This window comes from Helicoverpa zea, chromosome 19 (assembly GCF_022581195.2).
Source record: "Helicoverpa zea isolate HzStark_Cry1AcR chromosome 19, ilHelZeax1.1, whole genome shotgun sequence".
Classification (NCBI taxonomy): Eukaryota; Metazoa; Arthropoda; class Insecta; order Lepidoptera; family Noctuidae; genus Helicoverpa; species Helicoverpa zea.
This window is the reverse complement of record NC_061470.1, coordinates 473988-488365: the sequence shown is the minus strand read 5'-3', so window position 1 is coordinate 488365 and position 14378 is coordinate 473988. Positions and strand designations below refer to the sequence as shown.

General features: G+C 39.2%; 1 protein-coding gene across 1 annotated transcript; it reads right to left on the bottom strand.

Annotated features, from left to right (window-relative positions):
* Positions 1 to 201: 201 nt before the first annotated feature.
* Positions 202 to 13331, bottom strand: LOC124639607 (O-acyltransferase like protein-like). The gene is made up of 12 exons (XM_047177049.1): positions 13148 to 13331; positions 10544 to 10680; positions 9648 to 9972; positions 4194 to 4305; positions 4026 to 4113; positions 3643 to 3815; positions 2502 to 2687; positions 2144 to 2323; positions 1704 to 1854; positions 1031 to 1208; positions 582 to 724; positions 202 to 309 (listed from the first exon to the last, which is right to left on the bottom strand). The coding sequence occupies exons 1-12, from the start codon at positions 13206 to 13208 to the stop codon at positions 202 to 204; spliced, it is 1842 nt and encodes a 613-aa protein (XP_047033005.1). The 5' UTR covers positions 13209 to 13331.
* Positions 13332 to 14378: the final 1047 nt, after the last annotated feature.

Below are 14378 nucleotides of genomic sequence, written 5' to 3'. Positions count from 1 at the left end.
GTCTGGGTAGATATTCCTTAGATAACAATCACGAAGACACAGCACGGCTCTAAGAGTCAGCCAACCAGTCAGAAAAACAAATCGATATCAGTTTCCAGCCTGGCATAGATGGCCTACCCTGTAAAGTCGGAGTCTGAGTAAGTATATTGCCGAGAAATCAACAATACCTGTATGTAATGTACATTATAGAAGTTCTAGTACTTATGGACTAATAGACTGGAGGAACTTCATCGCTGGTACTTCTATGAGCAAGTGCAGGGGCAACGCTGCACAGTACGACAGGAAAACTGTGCTGAGCCAGTGTCCACCCTGCAAGAGACGTAATAATATGTTTAATTTGTTTAAAATATATATTTAGTTGATATTCTCTTCTTATACGAAACTTTAACGCCAGTTCAACATTACTTTGTAAGCAACAAATGACTGTGTATTTTCGTTCTGAACTGGGATAAAAATTCTACTAATTCCTCAAGAGAGTCCCAACTCACTCAATGTTTCATCTGCATACATAGTCCAACCGAATGTAAGTGTAATAAAGAAAACCCCTTGACTTCGTAACTCCTGATGACTTGAAAACTTACAATATCGAAGGCGGAAGCCCTGGTGGTGTTGGTGCGCTGAGCCAGCAGCGTCAGGGTGAACAGCCAGTGGATCAGGTAGATGGACAGCGACATGCGGCTCAGCACCGCCCAGCCGCGCCACGACAGGAACTTCCACCAGAGTCCTGAGGAATATCAGTGTGGCTTAAGCAGAAGGTTCATTTTACAGGATAATAATATAATGTCTCTCGAGTCGCTGGGCTATTTTGACGGCAAATTATAGACTTCGAAGGGGTTTCAGCGAGCAAGTTTTTGACATTCCATTAAGCTTAAAACCAGAGTGACAAAAGTAAATTATGTCGGTACCTAATCCGGAAACCAACCATGTACTTTGACATCTTCCATGGAACTGACTTTTTACAATGAAGGTACCATTTAGTTGAAAGTTGTACTTACGAAGAACTATTAAGGTAATCTGTGGGTGTACTCACTGTCAATCTTGTTGAAGAAGCCGTACAAGGCGCAAGCGATGAGACAGGAGAACACGGGGCGGTCGATCGCCGCGAACGCGCTCACCGCCAGCGGGTGCGCCACGGCCTTCATGCCGTGCCCCGCCAGCACCCACGCGAACAGACCCGGCACCGACACGCGGTACAGCACGCGGATGCACTGGAACACAATCAACACGCGACTAAATAACGCGTCTGCTTCTTATTAGGGTGCATCTACACAATGCAAGTAGCAGGAACAAGTGACAAGAGCACGCGGGTGGTGTTTTGCTGTGGTACATGCACGAGTCGCACCCGCACATTTCTAAAACGCATGTAAGCTGCGCATGTGCCTCAACATGCACAAGCTGCTTGCACCGTGTAGATGAACCCTTATGTGGGTTTATATACATTTAATTTGGCCTAACTCTTCAAAGAATACAGAGCAGAACTTTGCAAACCTTTTATCTATCACCCTATTCACCACTTAAAGCTGTGGTTGACTTAGAAAGTAATTTATGAAGGCGATAAATAGTTGTCTGAAATTGATGGTGGATCTTGAAGTTCTTGTTAAACAACTTTTTAACTAATACAACATTAGGTACAAGTTCCAAGTGACGCCTGTGGTGCGACAGTTGATTTATAATGTACCTAAGCATGACTAGCATGAGCATACCAGGCTATTCTGCGGCCGGTAGCCGTCGCTGTGCTGGCTGCGGAGGAGGAAGGCTAACGCGACGCCCAGCAGCGCGGCGGGCGCGCTGTCCCACGGCGCCGTGTACAGCCAGATGAACGAGCGCGAGCCCACGAACAGGGTCCGCATGTTCCTGGACACACGAGAGGAACGATCAGTTAGTTGTTAGTTTGTCATTGAACATCATTGGCAGTCGTTACGGGTGGTCAGAAGCTAGTAAGTCTGACAACCAGTCTGACCAAGGGGAATTCGGTTGCCCGGGTAACTGGGTTGAGGAGGTCAGATAGGCAGTCGCTCCTTGTAAAACACTGGTATTGAGCTGCATCCGGTTAGACTGGAAGCCGACCCTTACATAGTTGTGAAAAGGCTCGGAAGATGAAGCTGAGATCCTATTTTCGTTTAACGTAGTGTGACCTACTCACTCAGGAGTCATGAGCAGCACCATGGGCTGCAGCTGCCAGTGGTATATGATGGCGAAGTTGGCGGCCACGGCGCAGAGCGTCAGTGCCAGCAGGACCCTCAGCGCGGCGCGCGGCCATCTGCCCAGCACTAGCGTCAGGATCGCTGACACCACGTACAGTTGCATGTCCACTGTGAGGAACCTGGGGAAGATGATGATGAATCAACCATAAAGGGCAAAGAGATAATAATCCTTACGAATAAAACTCACAAATCTGCTGTAATGATGCATCAGCATTGATACATATTAATGAATCGAAAAGAACGGTGAAACTCGTAATTAATTGCATCTTGTGAGGAGTACAGCAGTGAAACACTCACCAGGTATGAATGAGACACTTGTCATGTGTCTGCAGGAAGTTGTCGAGGAAGAGCGCCTGCGTCCACCACTTGTGGCGGCAGCGCGCCACCTCGGCCAGCACGAGCGGCGGCCACAGCGGGCCCGCGCCGCCCTGCGCCCACCACGACGTCGCCGCGCCCAGCACGAACAGGTACAGAGGGGAGATCCTGACGAAAAAAGCATTAGCTATCATCTGCATAGGTACACTAAAAATTATGATTATAGCTATACACTAGAAATTATGTTGCCGTCGATTTAAGTTTAAACGAATTTTACTGAACTAATTCGCTGATCCCTTCAATTCAGTAGTGTCAACTGATTTAGAAAGTTGTGATTCTGGTTTGAGGTAAGGTAACTGTAAAGATTATTTTTATGTTTTGATTTGATTTGATAAGCACTACCAGGCCAGGTATTATGTAAATAAGAGTCTGCAAATTATTGCAATAACAATGGAAACAAAAAAGGACTTAGATGAAGCAGGTAATCTTTATAAATCAAATCAAATCATCTTTATTCAAATCAAATCATCTTTATTATCAGGCATCAAAGGCCCATAGATAAATACCTTAAAACTATATAGCATACATATGTTATACAAAAATTGTTAGTAAATAAAAACTTAAAACTATGTTAGTAGCACTTCACTTAATGCACTATCTACTATCTGTGCGGTCCTGTGGCACTTGTCCGCGGAAGCGACGGAACACCACGTCCTGTGGCCAGAAGTTCTCGTCCAACACGAGGTGCAGGAAGCACGTCGGCACTCGCACCACGAACGCCTTGAAATTGACGTTATGGCGCGACTCCAGCAGCTGCACTCTCGGGGCGTACTTCAGCTTCTGGCGCACGTACTCCACGATGTCCTCCGCCTTAGTGGTGTAGTGTAGGCGGGAGATGTACACCGGGTTATAAGACATCAGTTTACACATAAGTTCATCCTTGACGTTCTGAGGTGTAGTTCCATCGGTAAACTATCTAAAACAGCGCGTTGATGTAAGTAGATTATTTTTAAGAATCCTATGGTGCAGATTCAGACGTTACACCCATTCTGAAGTGGTTCCTGCTCGCTGCCTTTTCATTTCCCAAGACCGTAATCCATAAGAAAGTTTATAAGTGACAAACCTAGCGATCCTATGCATAAGACAGCGTGGCAGCATGGTGATGCTGAGCTGTTTCTTCGGGTTGTCTGACTGCAGCAGCAGGTTGTAGGCCAGCAGGAAGCTGGAGATGAGCATGAAGGTCTGCACGATGGAGGTACCGTTCTGCATGAAGGCAGCTGGGGCATGGGGACCCACCTGGAAGATACGAGGACGATATTGATTGACTTTGAATTATGTCCTCTAGTAATTGGAGCATGATTGGGATTAAAGATAATGATTTCATTTGAGGCAATACATTTTGTTCATATATTTTTTTAAGACTTAATTTTGTAGATCGCATCGTTGTTTATTTTAATTTTACCAATTTCACCAATCAGGCCAAAAATATAGAGTTCAATTACCAACCTTTTCGAAGTATTGAGGGTTGAAAAGATACGCGCCGTGGTAGGCCACAACTGAGTGAGCCAGGATCACTAGTATCAACGTCAAGGCTCTGAAACATACAGAAAAATCTGAAACACTGTATCATAAAATAATTAAGTTACAAAAGGAATGTAGTAATGTCTTCCTTACTTGACCCCATGCACTGGTTGAAGCGCGCTCAGCCTTGGGTCGCTGTCTCCATAATCTGCCGTCAAGCGCTGCCAGCTCGCCACGACGGACCAGGCCATTAATTGCTTGTAAGCTGCAAAAATGTATCGTACATTCACGTTTCATTCCTATGTAAAAATATATGATAGTGGTACTGGCTACCCGCCCCGGCTTTGGACGGGTGCAATGCTGATACTAAACACACTACAGAAAAATAAAATTTAAATGTTATTATACATATTATAAACCTTCCTCGTCAATCACTGTATTTATTTAAAAAACCGCGTCAAATTCCGTTGCGTATTTTTAAAGATTTAAGCATAGATAGAGATATAGAGACAGAGAAAGCGACATTGTTTTATACCAGGGATGGCGAACCTTTATTGACTTACGTGCCAAATTAAATAAAAAACACAATGCTTTACCCCTCTATTAACAGAAAAAGTAAAACATTTATCAAGAAGGGACTTGTTTTTGATTCGCCTATTAACATATTTGAACATCAGCTCAGATCTCTAAATAAAATAGGCTCTATTCTGAATATAGGACGTAGTTCCTTTGTGATCCGGTTGAATCCACGAGCAATATTTAAGAGTTTATGCCCAATTCGTCATTTTAGTGATTTGGCATCCATAAAAAACGTGTCCCGATTTGTCATTCGATAAAATATTTTATTTTGCTTAGTCTCAATTCGTCATCCGTACTTTATTTTGTAAAAAGTACTGTCAACAAGAAAAGCTTTACAATATTGTAATTTATGTTGTATATGTTTTTTTCCGAATATGGCAAGATTAATTAAATTATTAATAAAATCGCGATTTCAACGCCGTCACACAACGCACAGCCAAAACCAAAATACCAGGATCGCATAAATCAGATGAGTAATATACCAATCAACGAGTGTCCATGGAACTGCCCACCGTGTACTAGGACCGCATAACTTACAGGAGTATAGCAGTCAAGAGTGTCACGATTTTACGATATATAAAATCAGGTAATAAAATAGAAGCCTTTTGTTTTCTAGAAAGAGACAAAATATAGAAGAAGGGACAAAGTATGATCCGGTTTCTATTGTTTTGTGTAAGTAACTATTTACTATTATCGGTATTAGCAAAAAAAACATGTGGTCTAAATGCACTACTAGTTGGTTGTTGAGTTAGTAAAAATGAATACCGGAAAAACAGTAAATAGCACAATTTGCGACCAAAACTTAAGCACATTTAAATAAATAAAATAAAATAAATATATTTTCTTAATTGTGTATGGATGGTAATTGTCTATTTCACCACCACCCTAAGGTAGACTGATAGAGAACGCCTAAGGCGTTAAGTCCGCCGTTGTACAATGTGCAAAAATTATTTTAAATAAATAGTAAGAACAAGAAGTTTAAGAAGATAATTGAACTGAAACGTTCTGTTTATACGAACAAGGTTGAATTAAAAAAAAAAAAACTGCAGTATGTGCAACACAACTGCTGACTAGATTCAAATTATTTTTGTTTGTGAATATTTTTATGTATACAATCTCTTTGCTAGTTATGGGCTCCTGGTACTTTTGTTACCGGTACAAAAAGTATCGAGTCACATTTTCGGATTTATAAAATGCCCATGTTGTCTTCACCTGTGTTTTAATGTAAATTTTATTATTTTATTATTTATAAGAGAGCTATTAAAACCTTTATTTATTTATTTATTTATACTTTATGTACAAAATAGGTACATTGGCGGACTTAATGCCTCAAGGCATTCTCTACCAGTCAACCATCGGGTTAAAGGGAGAAAATAAATAGGTAGTACAAAAAAAAAAAAAAAGAGAAAGTCATGAATAGATATGAATAAAAACATATTACAATACATAAATACTTAATACATAATAATATATATATATATATATATACATAAAAATAAAATATCAAATCGATAAGAGTGACGACGACTCAATTAGGTAAAGAGTTTAAATAATGATGGCGAACTTTACGCTTGAAGGAATACTTACTGGGTGCCTTTTTTATGTCAAGGGGAAGAGCGTTCCAGAGTTTAATTGCTGATACAGCAAAAGAATTAGCCATAAATCCGGTGCGGTGACATGGAATTTCGAGCAACAAATTCTCAGAGGAACGCAGGTTACGGCTATGAGAACTGCCCAATAACTTAAAATAATTTAGAAGATAATCAGGAGCACAGGGATCGTTGAGAATAGAGAAGCCTTTACCTACATCGAAGCTTTTCATTTAAAATTTCTTCTAACACTTTTATTTCTGACGGTACTCTGCTACGTGAAATTTTATGCGGGTGACGAAATGAAACTCAAAGGACATTGTTCCGGCTCCATACATGTTCTGCCTAAGAACCGTTTGAATGGAAAGTGACTTCTATAAACTCTTAAAATTATATGGAATCCTATGAAATAAGTTTTCACGAACGGACACTTCAGGAAACTAAAATAATTACGAAAAAAGTTAATATTTTGAGGTTATAAATAAAAAATAACCAAGCTTGCGTGAAATATCAGAGTAGTGTTATCAAACTACACTATACAAAATATCAACAATACTATGTACAGCTCTATATGTTCTCTTCTAGATCTAGGAAAAGACTACTCTACTAGATACTAGGAAAAGAGATAGTAAATAGTCAAGTTTAAGATAATTCTTTGACAATGATCATTTTATAAAGTTGCATTTTCTGTCTGTCCCTATGAATGCTTTAGATCTTTAAAACTACGCGATGGATTTGGGTGCGATTTTTTTTTATTTTTTTTTAATAGATAGAGTAGGTCAAGAGGAAGGTTAACACCAAGGTTTTATATTGCCACCGTGCGAAGACGGGGCGTGTGACTAGTTTTCATAAATGCTTAGAATTTTTATGAAAAACAACTACCTAAACGCTTTTGCTTTCAACGTTACGTTTCTTAATATATAGTGAATCCACTTTGGATTTGTGATAAAACGTATCCAAAATGGAAGAGTTCCATTCACCACAATTCATAAAATATCGATATTATTACGATAGAGAATTATTTATTTAAATGATTGATACTACTTTTATATTAGACAGTTACCTAGCTATCTACATGCCATAAGGCGGGAATCGAACCCGCGGTCTATTACCAAGAAGGTACAGACCATACTAAAAATGTCATTACCACACAAAATAATTTAACAGTTAAAGTAAGGTTTACCAATAACAATGAAAGAGGTTTTCGAGGATGTGCAATAAAAACAATATTTATATTCAATTAAAGGTTTTTAATCATCAATATTTCTCAATAATATATTATCTAAGAACTGAGCAGGGGGTTCAATTGAGTTTTGGTATCTCGCCCAGCTTAAATACCAGATAATAGTCATTATGTGGGCACAACAGCCCACTGTTCTACGCCCAAAGATACAATTGCAACAGTATGCCTGATGGTAGGAGCTTCTTACAAAGTACACAATTGCGTCCAACAGTGCATTGCATCTTATTATGCTCGACTGCTTGAGACCAACACGTCGTACATATAAGGTCATGAGCTTCAACCTGTAATAATAAATACAAAAAACATTAGTAAATATCAAGTAACTTGCAATTGTGGCAATTGATTTGAAAACCGAGAAATTGTGTGCTTATGAAAACATAAGTAGGTAGTAACATTCTTATCAAAATTAGAAAAACACTTTCGTAGACCACTTACCATACGGGGAACGGTCCATTGTTGTATGCAACGAAGTATATCTTCGTTTTCTAATACCAAAGAACCTCCAGCAGATCCACAATTTATACAATATACTATATTCTGCATCCATTGTTGTAATTATAATATAACTAAATTCGATCACAGACAGAGCAATATCCGAAAATGCTAGTAAAATCCAGTTCTTCACACAAAGCCGAGTCTACCAAGTACGCAATCTAATCGGAGTCCGTAATCAAGCCAAAGTTGTTAGAATAAAACCATGAAACGCATAGAAAATCACAAAAGAAACGATAGTCGCAAAGCTATCAAACTGACTTCTAGCAAACTGACTGAAGTACACCAGTGTTGCCAATTACGAAAACTATAAACCTACTCGAGTGCCAAGCTAGAAATTCGCGATTTCGCTCAAAACCATCTTAAAACATTATACAAATACTAGTTTTTTTCTAGCTAGTCAGTTTAGGTATTTAAATGAATAAAGTGTTAGCAACTAATTTTAATAACCGACTTCGGAAAGGAGGTTCTCAATTCGATCCGTATTTACCGAAATCCCGAAAACTTCCGAAACTGGCAGCACTGGCCGACGGAAACATTTTATAAGGCATCAATAATTGTGACCCTACTTTTTATTTGGAATTTTTTTATTTGAAGTGTCCGTGGAATACTAAAATATGTTTCAAACAATATAAAAATAAATAAAAATTATAGTATAATTTATATTCACATCGGTTCTTAGGCCAAAATTGAACAATGTCCTTTATATCATTATTTATTTTGCTCGAATGACCAATTGGGATTTGGTGTATGGAAAAAATAGTTGGTGACCAATCGGTACTATATAATGACAAATTGGGAATAACTCATATTTAATAGTACGTCGTTATGGTCATAACTACAATTGAAAACTTGCAAATTAATGGCGTGCCCAAATTATTTAGCTACGTGCCACCACGGGCACGCGTGCCATTGGTTCGCCATCCCTGTTTTGTACTGATATTTCAAGACTGCGAAAAATGTGTGAACTAAAATATCTCAAGCTTCCCCTTGGCTCGATAGATGGCGTTGGGATCGAGTTAGATCGCGCTATGGTTTCGTTACCGCGGCAACACGACGTCGGCGCGCGCGCAGTGCGCAAGTTGCCATCGGGAGGGTCTTAACTGACTCGACTGAACAGCGAGTGATGAACTAGGAAATGATCTAAGTGATTATACTCCGCTCGCTCGAACCTCAACTATCGCAGAAGTTCGAGTCGAATAACTGACGCTGTTTTTGGCCTTTTTATACATTGAAAATGATAACAACACGTCAAGTTAAGTATTATTATATCCCTTGTTTTGACATACTCTTTATGAAATATTTCTTTTGGCATGATGATGGTAAATAGGTAGAGCACATTACGACATAATTATCTTTTAGGAATTTATGTATAAATTAGGCATTAGGCACCTACCTATAACTTAAAGTCAAAAGTTTTGGGTGTGTGTGAATCATGTTAAGTATGTATTTATAGATATCACTCTTTATTATGTGCATAATATTTGTTAACATTTAAAATACACTGTGTTGGCGACTTATATACTTTATGCTAATTATAATATATTGTAGCTTTCGTTTAAAAACCTGCATTTTTGCTTATTTATAAACAATGTTACGTAATAGCTGATGCGCGAATTCGATTCGCACTTGTTTTTTTCATACAAGAACAATAACCGCGAATAAGAGCTAGTGTAAACACAGATAATAAAAAAAAACACTTACGTTTCTCTGTCTCGTTCTCTGTGTCCTTGACTCTGAAGACATGATAAGCTGTCCCCACCACGTTCATCAGCAGTATCAGACCCGTGATGTACAAGAAAGCCATGTCCCAGGTATCCACCGGCTTCCCTTCGCTGCCTGGTCTGCTGCAGTAGTTGAAGGTCGTCAGGTTGGTGCCGAGGCCATACTGGGCGATCGTCAAGTTGTTCACGCAGCGGCTGAACGTCTCTCCAGGAGTTGTGGGGGGCATGTGCTTGCAGGAGGTGGACAGACATAGTCCTCGGTGGATCAGCGTGTGGTTGTATTGGTATGGGCCGTCGGAAAAGTGCTGAAAATGAGAAAACATTTTTTAGTAATGACAATTTGTTATTCATTAACCCAATGTCACGTGGTTTACAATGCAAACTTTAAAAATAAAGATGTCTAAATAAAATCCTATAAAAATTTTAACCAGACAATACAAAACAAACAATGAAAATTCAACAAAATTATTCGGAATTCTTTTAGATATCACGAAAATGAAATACAAAAGCTTTACTACTTATTAAGATGTTTGTGATGTCCTCTCATGCATTAATTTAGGGTGCGTCTACACGGTGCATGCAGCTAAAGCAAGTTAACATGCGCAAGTGACAAGTGACAACCACGCGGGTGGGTATTTTGCTGTGGCTGTGGACCCGCACGTTTTTACAATGCATGTAACCCGCGCATGTGCCTCAACATGCGCAAGCTACTTGTGCCGTGTAGACGCACCTTTACTGCACGTCTTGTGCGAGTGAGGGGAGTTTTTGGCAGCAGATATTTTCTGGTTTGATTTTTAATTTTTTGCGCAAATAGTTTAGACAATATCTAGTTAATTAATATTCATATAACGTTTTTTTTTAAGTCTGTCTGCTTACCCGTGCGACATGCAAGAGTTGCGGGTTATTGTGCGCGCGCAGCTCGAAGGCGCCGAGGCAGTAGGTGCCGCGCCGCGCCGCGCACGCCTCCCAGTCGTCCAGCGCGTACAGCCGCGGCAAAGAGAAGTACTCCTCGTCTGGGAACAACCGTTATTGCAACTATTAAAACACGTAATCATCATTATCAGCCTTTTTATCACCCCACTCTTGGACATTTAACCAGCATGTCGTGCTCAATGTTGGCTGGAGACCGATGATATAGGTACATAAAGCAAATCCATCCAGTAGGTAGGTATTTGCTGTACACAGAAATGGCCTACCTATAAAATCAGTATGAACCATGTACGAAGAGATACCTCTGGTGATCATCGTTAAGATGAACATGAAATTCGGTATACCTACCTACGCTATCACAACGTTGCGATATAAATAGCGACATAATTAAGTCCAATGACTTGAATATGATTTGTTTTCGCAAAGAGCGCGGTTTGGGTGCCGTAGTACAAACCGGTAGCTGTCAGTTGTATGGAAATACGCGGTAATATTGACCGGATGAACGAGCGAAAAATCCGAAAATCCGCTGGCTTGAAAGCCACCAACTTTTGCATCCGGACTTTTGGATTCACTATAAAATTCCAAAACAAAAAAATAAATAAAATCAGCAGCACGTAAAAAAAAAAAGTTCTCAGCATGCAAATAAAATTCTCATTAAAACTTCAGTGTTTCAGTTATAATAATTTGTCATGTTTAAATAACATAAATAAGGTCATTCTTCCGGATTGATTGATAACTTAATATAGTAATAACCAGATACTGTCATATTTATAGTTATTGTATGTACTTGTTGTATATTCGAAAAGAAAGTATTTTTAGCGTGACATTGACCGAAAGGTTTTGGACGAGTTACCGGTGAACCTGAACGTTATTACGAACCTCTTTTGTCGTGCTTACCTGCACCCAGTCGGCGCAAAAGGTAAATACAATTTATTATTTTATGTTATTTGTAATTATTTTATGTTGTTTGTAGTTGTTTCTTTTATGTTATATCAAGTAATAAGAGGTCTGTACCCATTGTGTTTATTATGTTCCTTGTTATTTAATTAACTTAACTGCAACACGTATTATGAAATAATTACTTAGTTACATTGTAACATTAACTATTGTTCTTAAATTCGTATTAACTAGATTTACATCTAGACAGAAATAAAATGAAAAAAAAACCTAATTATCTAGAAGTCTAGAGGCTATGATGGGTTAGATTTACGTCACATTGACGTCACCTGGGACACGCCTTCCGTGATTCCAACAGAAAGTTTATAAAAATATCCAAGTATTTTCAAAGCTTCAAGTCCATGTTTTTAATAAAAAAACTTTAGGATATTAACTTAACATTAAGAAAAGAATTGTTTACTTGCTGCATTTAGGAACTAATAAAAGATTACTATAATCGTTATAAATGAAAATATCCGCATCGTAATATTGGCGGTCACGCAGCGACAGTAGGTAAGCGTGGATCACAATGAGCGGTAAAGTGACAACATTGCAGGAAAAGCGATGGGTGGCCACCGCCAGTCGCCGGGCTATGGGGAAATGGACAATATGGCCGCTTTAATGTTATAGTCTATTGTAAGTGTGTTCCTTAGTGGGTGGCATATAATACTAGTGTTTAATAATGAAATGATTAGCAATACTTTTTATCGGTAATAGGTAATAATATTTGCCTACGTTTGGATTAATTATTAAACGCAAGTGCTTCTGGGTATGAGGAAGCGATCATACAATTGGGTTTCAGATCACACAAATTAGCATTGCTAATGTCGAAGAGAGTTGTAGGTTCTGTAAATGATTATTAATATTTATTTATTATTCTCTGAGATAATGATAATGTAATTAAGCCGTGTATTGATTGTATTTTTGGAAAGAAAGGTGGTAGGATGATAATTAATTTATAGCCAAAAGGACCCATTATACATCAGGAAAGTATGCTAATTATTAGTTAAAAAAGTACAGTTCGACGAGTGAGAGTGAGTTACGATCAAAGTACAGTTACCGGCACGGATGTCGGGCTCTCGGCGGAAGAGTGGGGATCGCTTTGCGCACCCGTACGCATGAGGCACTAAGGCAGTAAATCGCTTGTGCGCAGGTGAAGGTCAGGGCTCGACATCCGTGCCGGTAACTGTATCATTATGGTAGTAAATAAGTCTCAAAAAAGTATGCCAAAAAACTGTAACTGTTAGATTTGGGACAAAATAAATTATGCGAAAAAAGGGGATAGGTACTGGATACGTTATGCAAAAATCGTTTATAGGAATGATAGAAGATGATCAGGGGTAATCTTTGAAATTGAATAGAACTTATCGTTTACATTAAAAACAAAAGAAAGGCACTATTTACTGTATAAACTTTATTGTATGGATTTATTGTGTGAGTGGAATGACCGTAGCTCAAGCTCTGCAGTTCAGCTTTGGCGCGGAAGTTATTTTCTAAAGGTTACCAGTACTTACACCACAATATGTGTTGTATATCTACCAGATATTTACTTTTTTGACACATATTTACACACGCCATTTATAGAGTTTTCGAAAAGACAGTAAACCGCCTTACCATTGAGTTGTAGGCCGGCGGCGGAAACCGCCAGCACTATTAACAGGAGCCATGTGACCATCACTGACACTTATTATAACAAACACATATAAACACCACACACTATTTAAAAATAATATATTATAATACTATTTATTTTGTTTACTTTTTCTCAGTCTAAGATTTGACCACTAAACGCTAGTGCATTTTGTATAAATGAGCTGCGCCGACGAGTTTCCTTATATTTATACTAAGTATCGCACTCTGCTGCGTCTGACACCTGTCTTACGCAAGGACCTCAGACCTCAGAGCTATGTCCTGTGCCGAGGATCTCCCCACTGTCTTCTTCGTTACATACGTGAGGCTGCCTTTTAAGTTCTGTCGTTTGCTGATTTCCCGCGATTATTAGAAAAAAAATATATGCCACTTTCATCTTCTTGAATTTAGAATTCGAAAACAAAAGAATGGTCGAATAGTTTTATTGTATCGTCCATTCAAACGTGGCAGGTCGGTTGTAAAAATGGAAATGTCTAAGGAAAATTTGCGAGCGATAATTTTCTAGAACTTTAAAAGGGGGTTGTCGCGACTTACTAGTGCTTTGAAGAGATTAGTTCTGTATTTAATGATGTAGCACCATGCCTTAGGACCGTAGAACGCTAATATTTAGGATTTCAGCGTGGCCACTCTAGCCTCAGTGACAAGCCACGTGAAGGTCGTCCAAAAAACGCCATGACGGAAGATAATATCGACGCCTTGCCGCAACTAATTCTCGCAGACCGATATGTAACATACTGTGAAATAGAGGCATCCGTGAGCATTTCAGGGACCACTATCCAAAAAATTCTGCACGAAGAACTTGGCGTAAAAAAGTTGATCTCTCGTTGGATACCCCATTTGCTTAGCGGCGACCAACGAACAGCCCGTGTAAGTTGATGTCGCAAAACTCCGCAACGATTCAACCGAGGAGAGTCAAAGCATGTCTATGATATAGTCAGAGGTGACGAGTCTTGGATATATGCTTGCGATCCATATTCCAAGCAGCAGTCAACTGTCTGGGTCTTCCAAGACAAGCCAAAACCGACCAGAGTCGTTCGTTCAAGAATCACTTAAAAAAAAATGGTTGCCTCGTTTGTGGCAACGGGTGGCCAGTGGCCACCTCGCCACTATTATACTAGAATATTGCAAAACGGTTACCGCTGCCTAGTATACCACTATTTGTTTGCCACAAGCCATCACCGAATTAAGAAAAAAA

Bases quoted from the DNA above. Each gene is read 5' to 3' on its own strand.
- LOC124639607 (XM_047177049.1), bottom strand. From the start codon at position 13,208: ATGGTCACATGGCTCCTGTTAATAGTGCTGGCGGTTTCCGCCGCCGGC. The intron at 10,681-13,147 runs GTAAGGCGGTTT...GGTTGTTCCCAG, and splicing joins CGCCGGCCTACAACTCAATG to ACGAGGAGTACTTCTCTTTG. The intron at 9,973-10,543 runs GTAAGCAGACAG...TCTCATTTTCAG, and splicing joins AACTCTTGCATGTCGCACGG to CACTTTTCCGACGGCCCATA.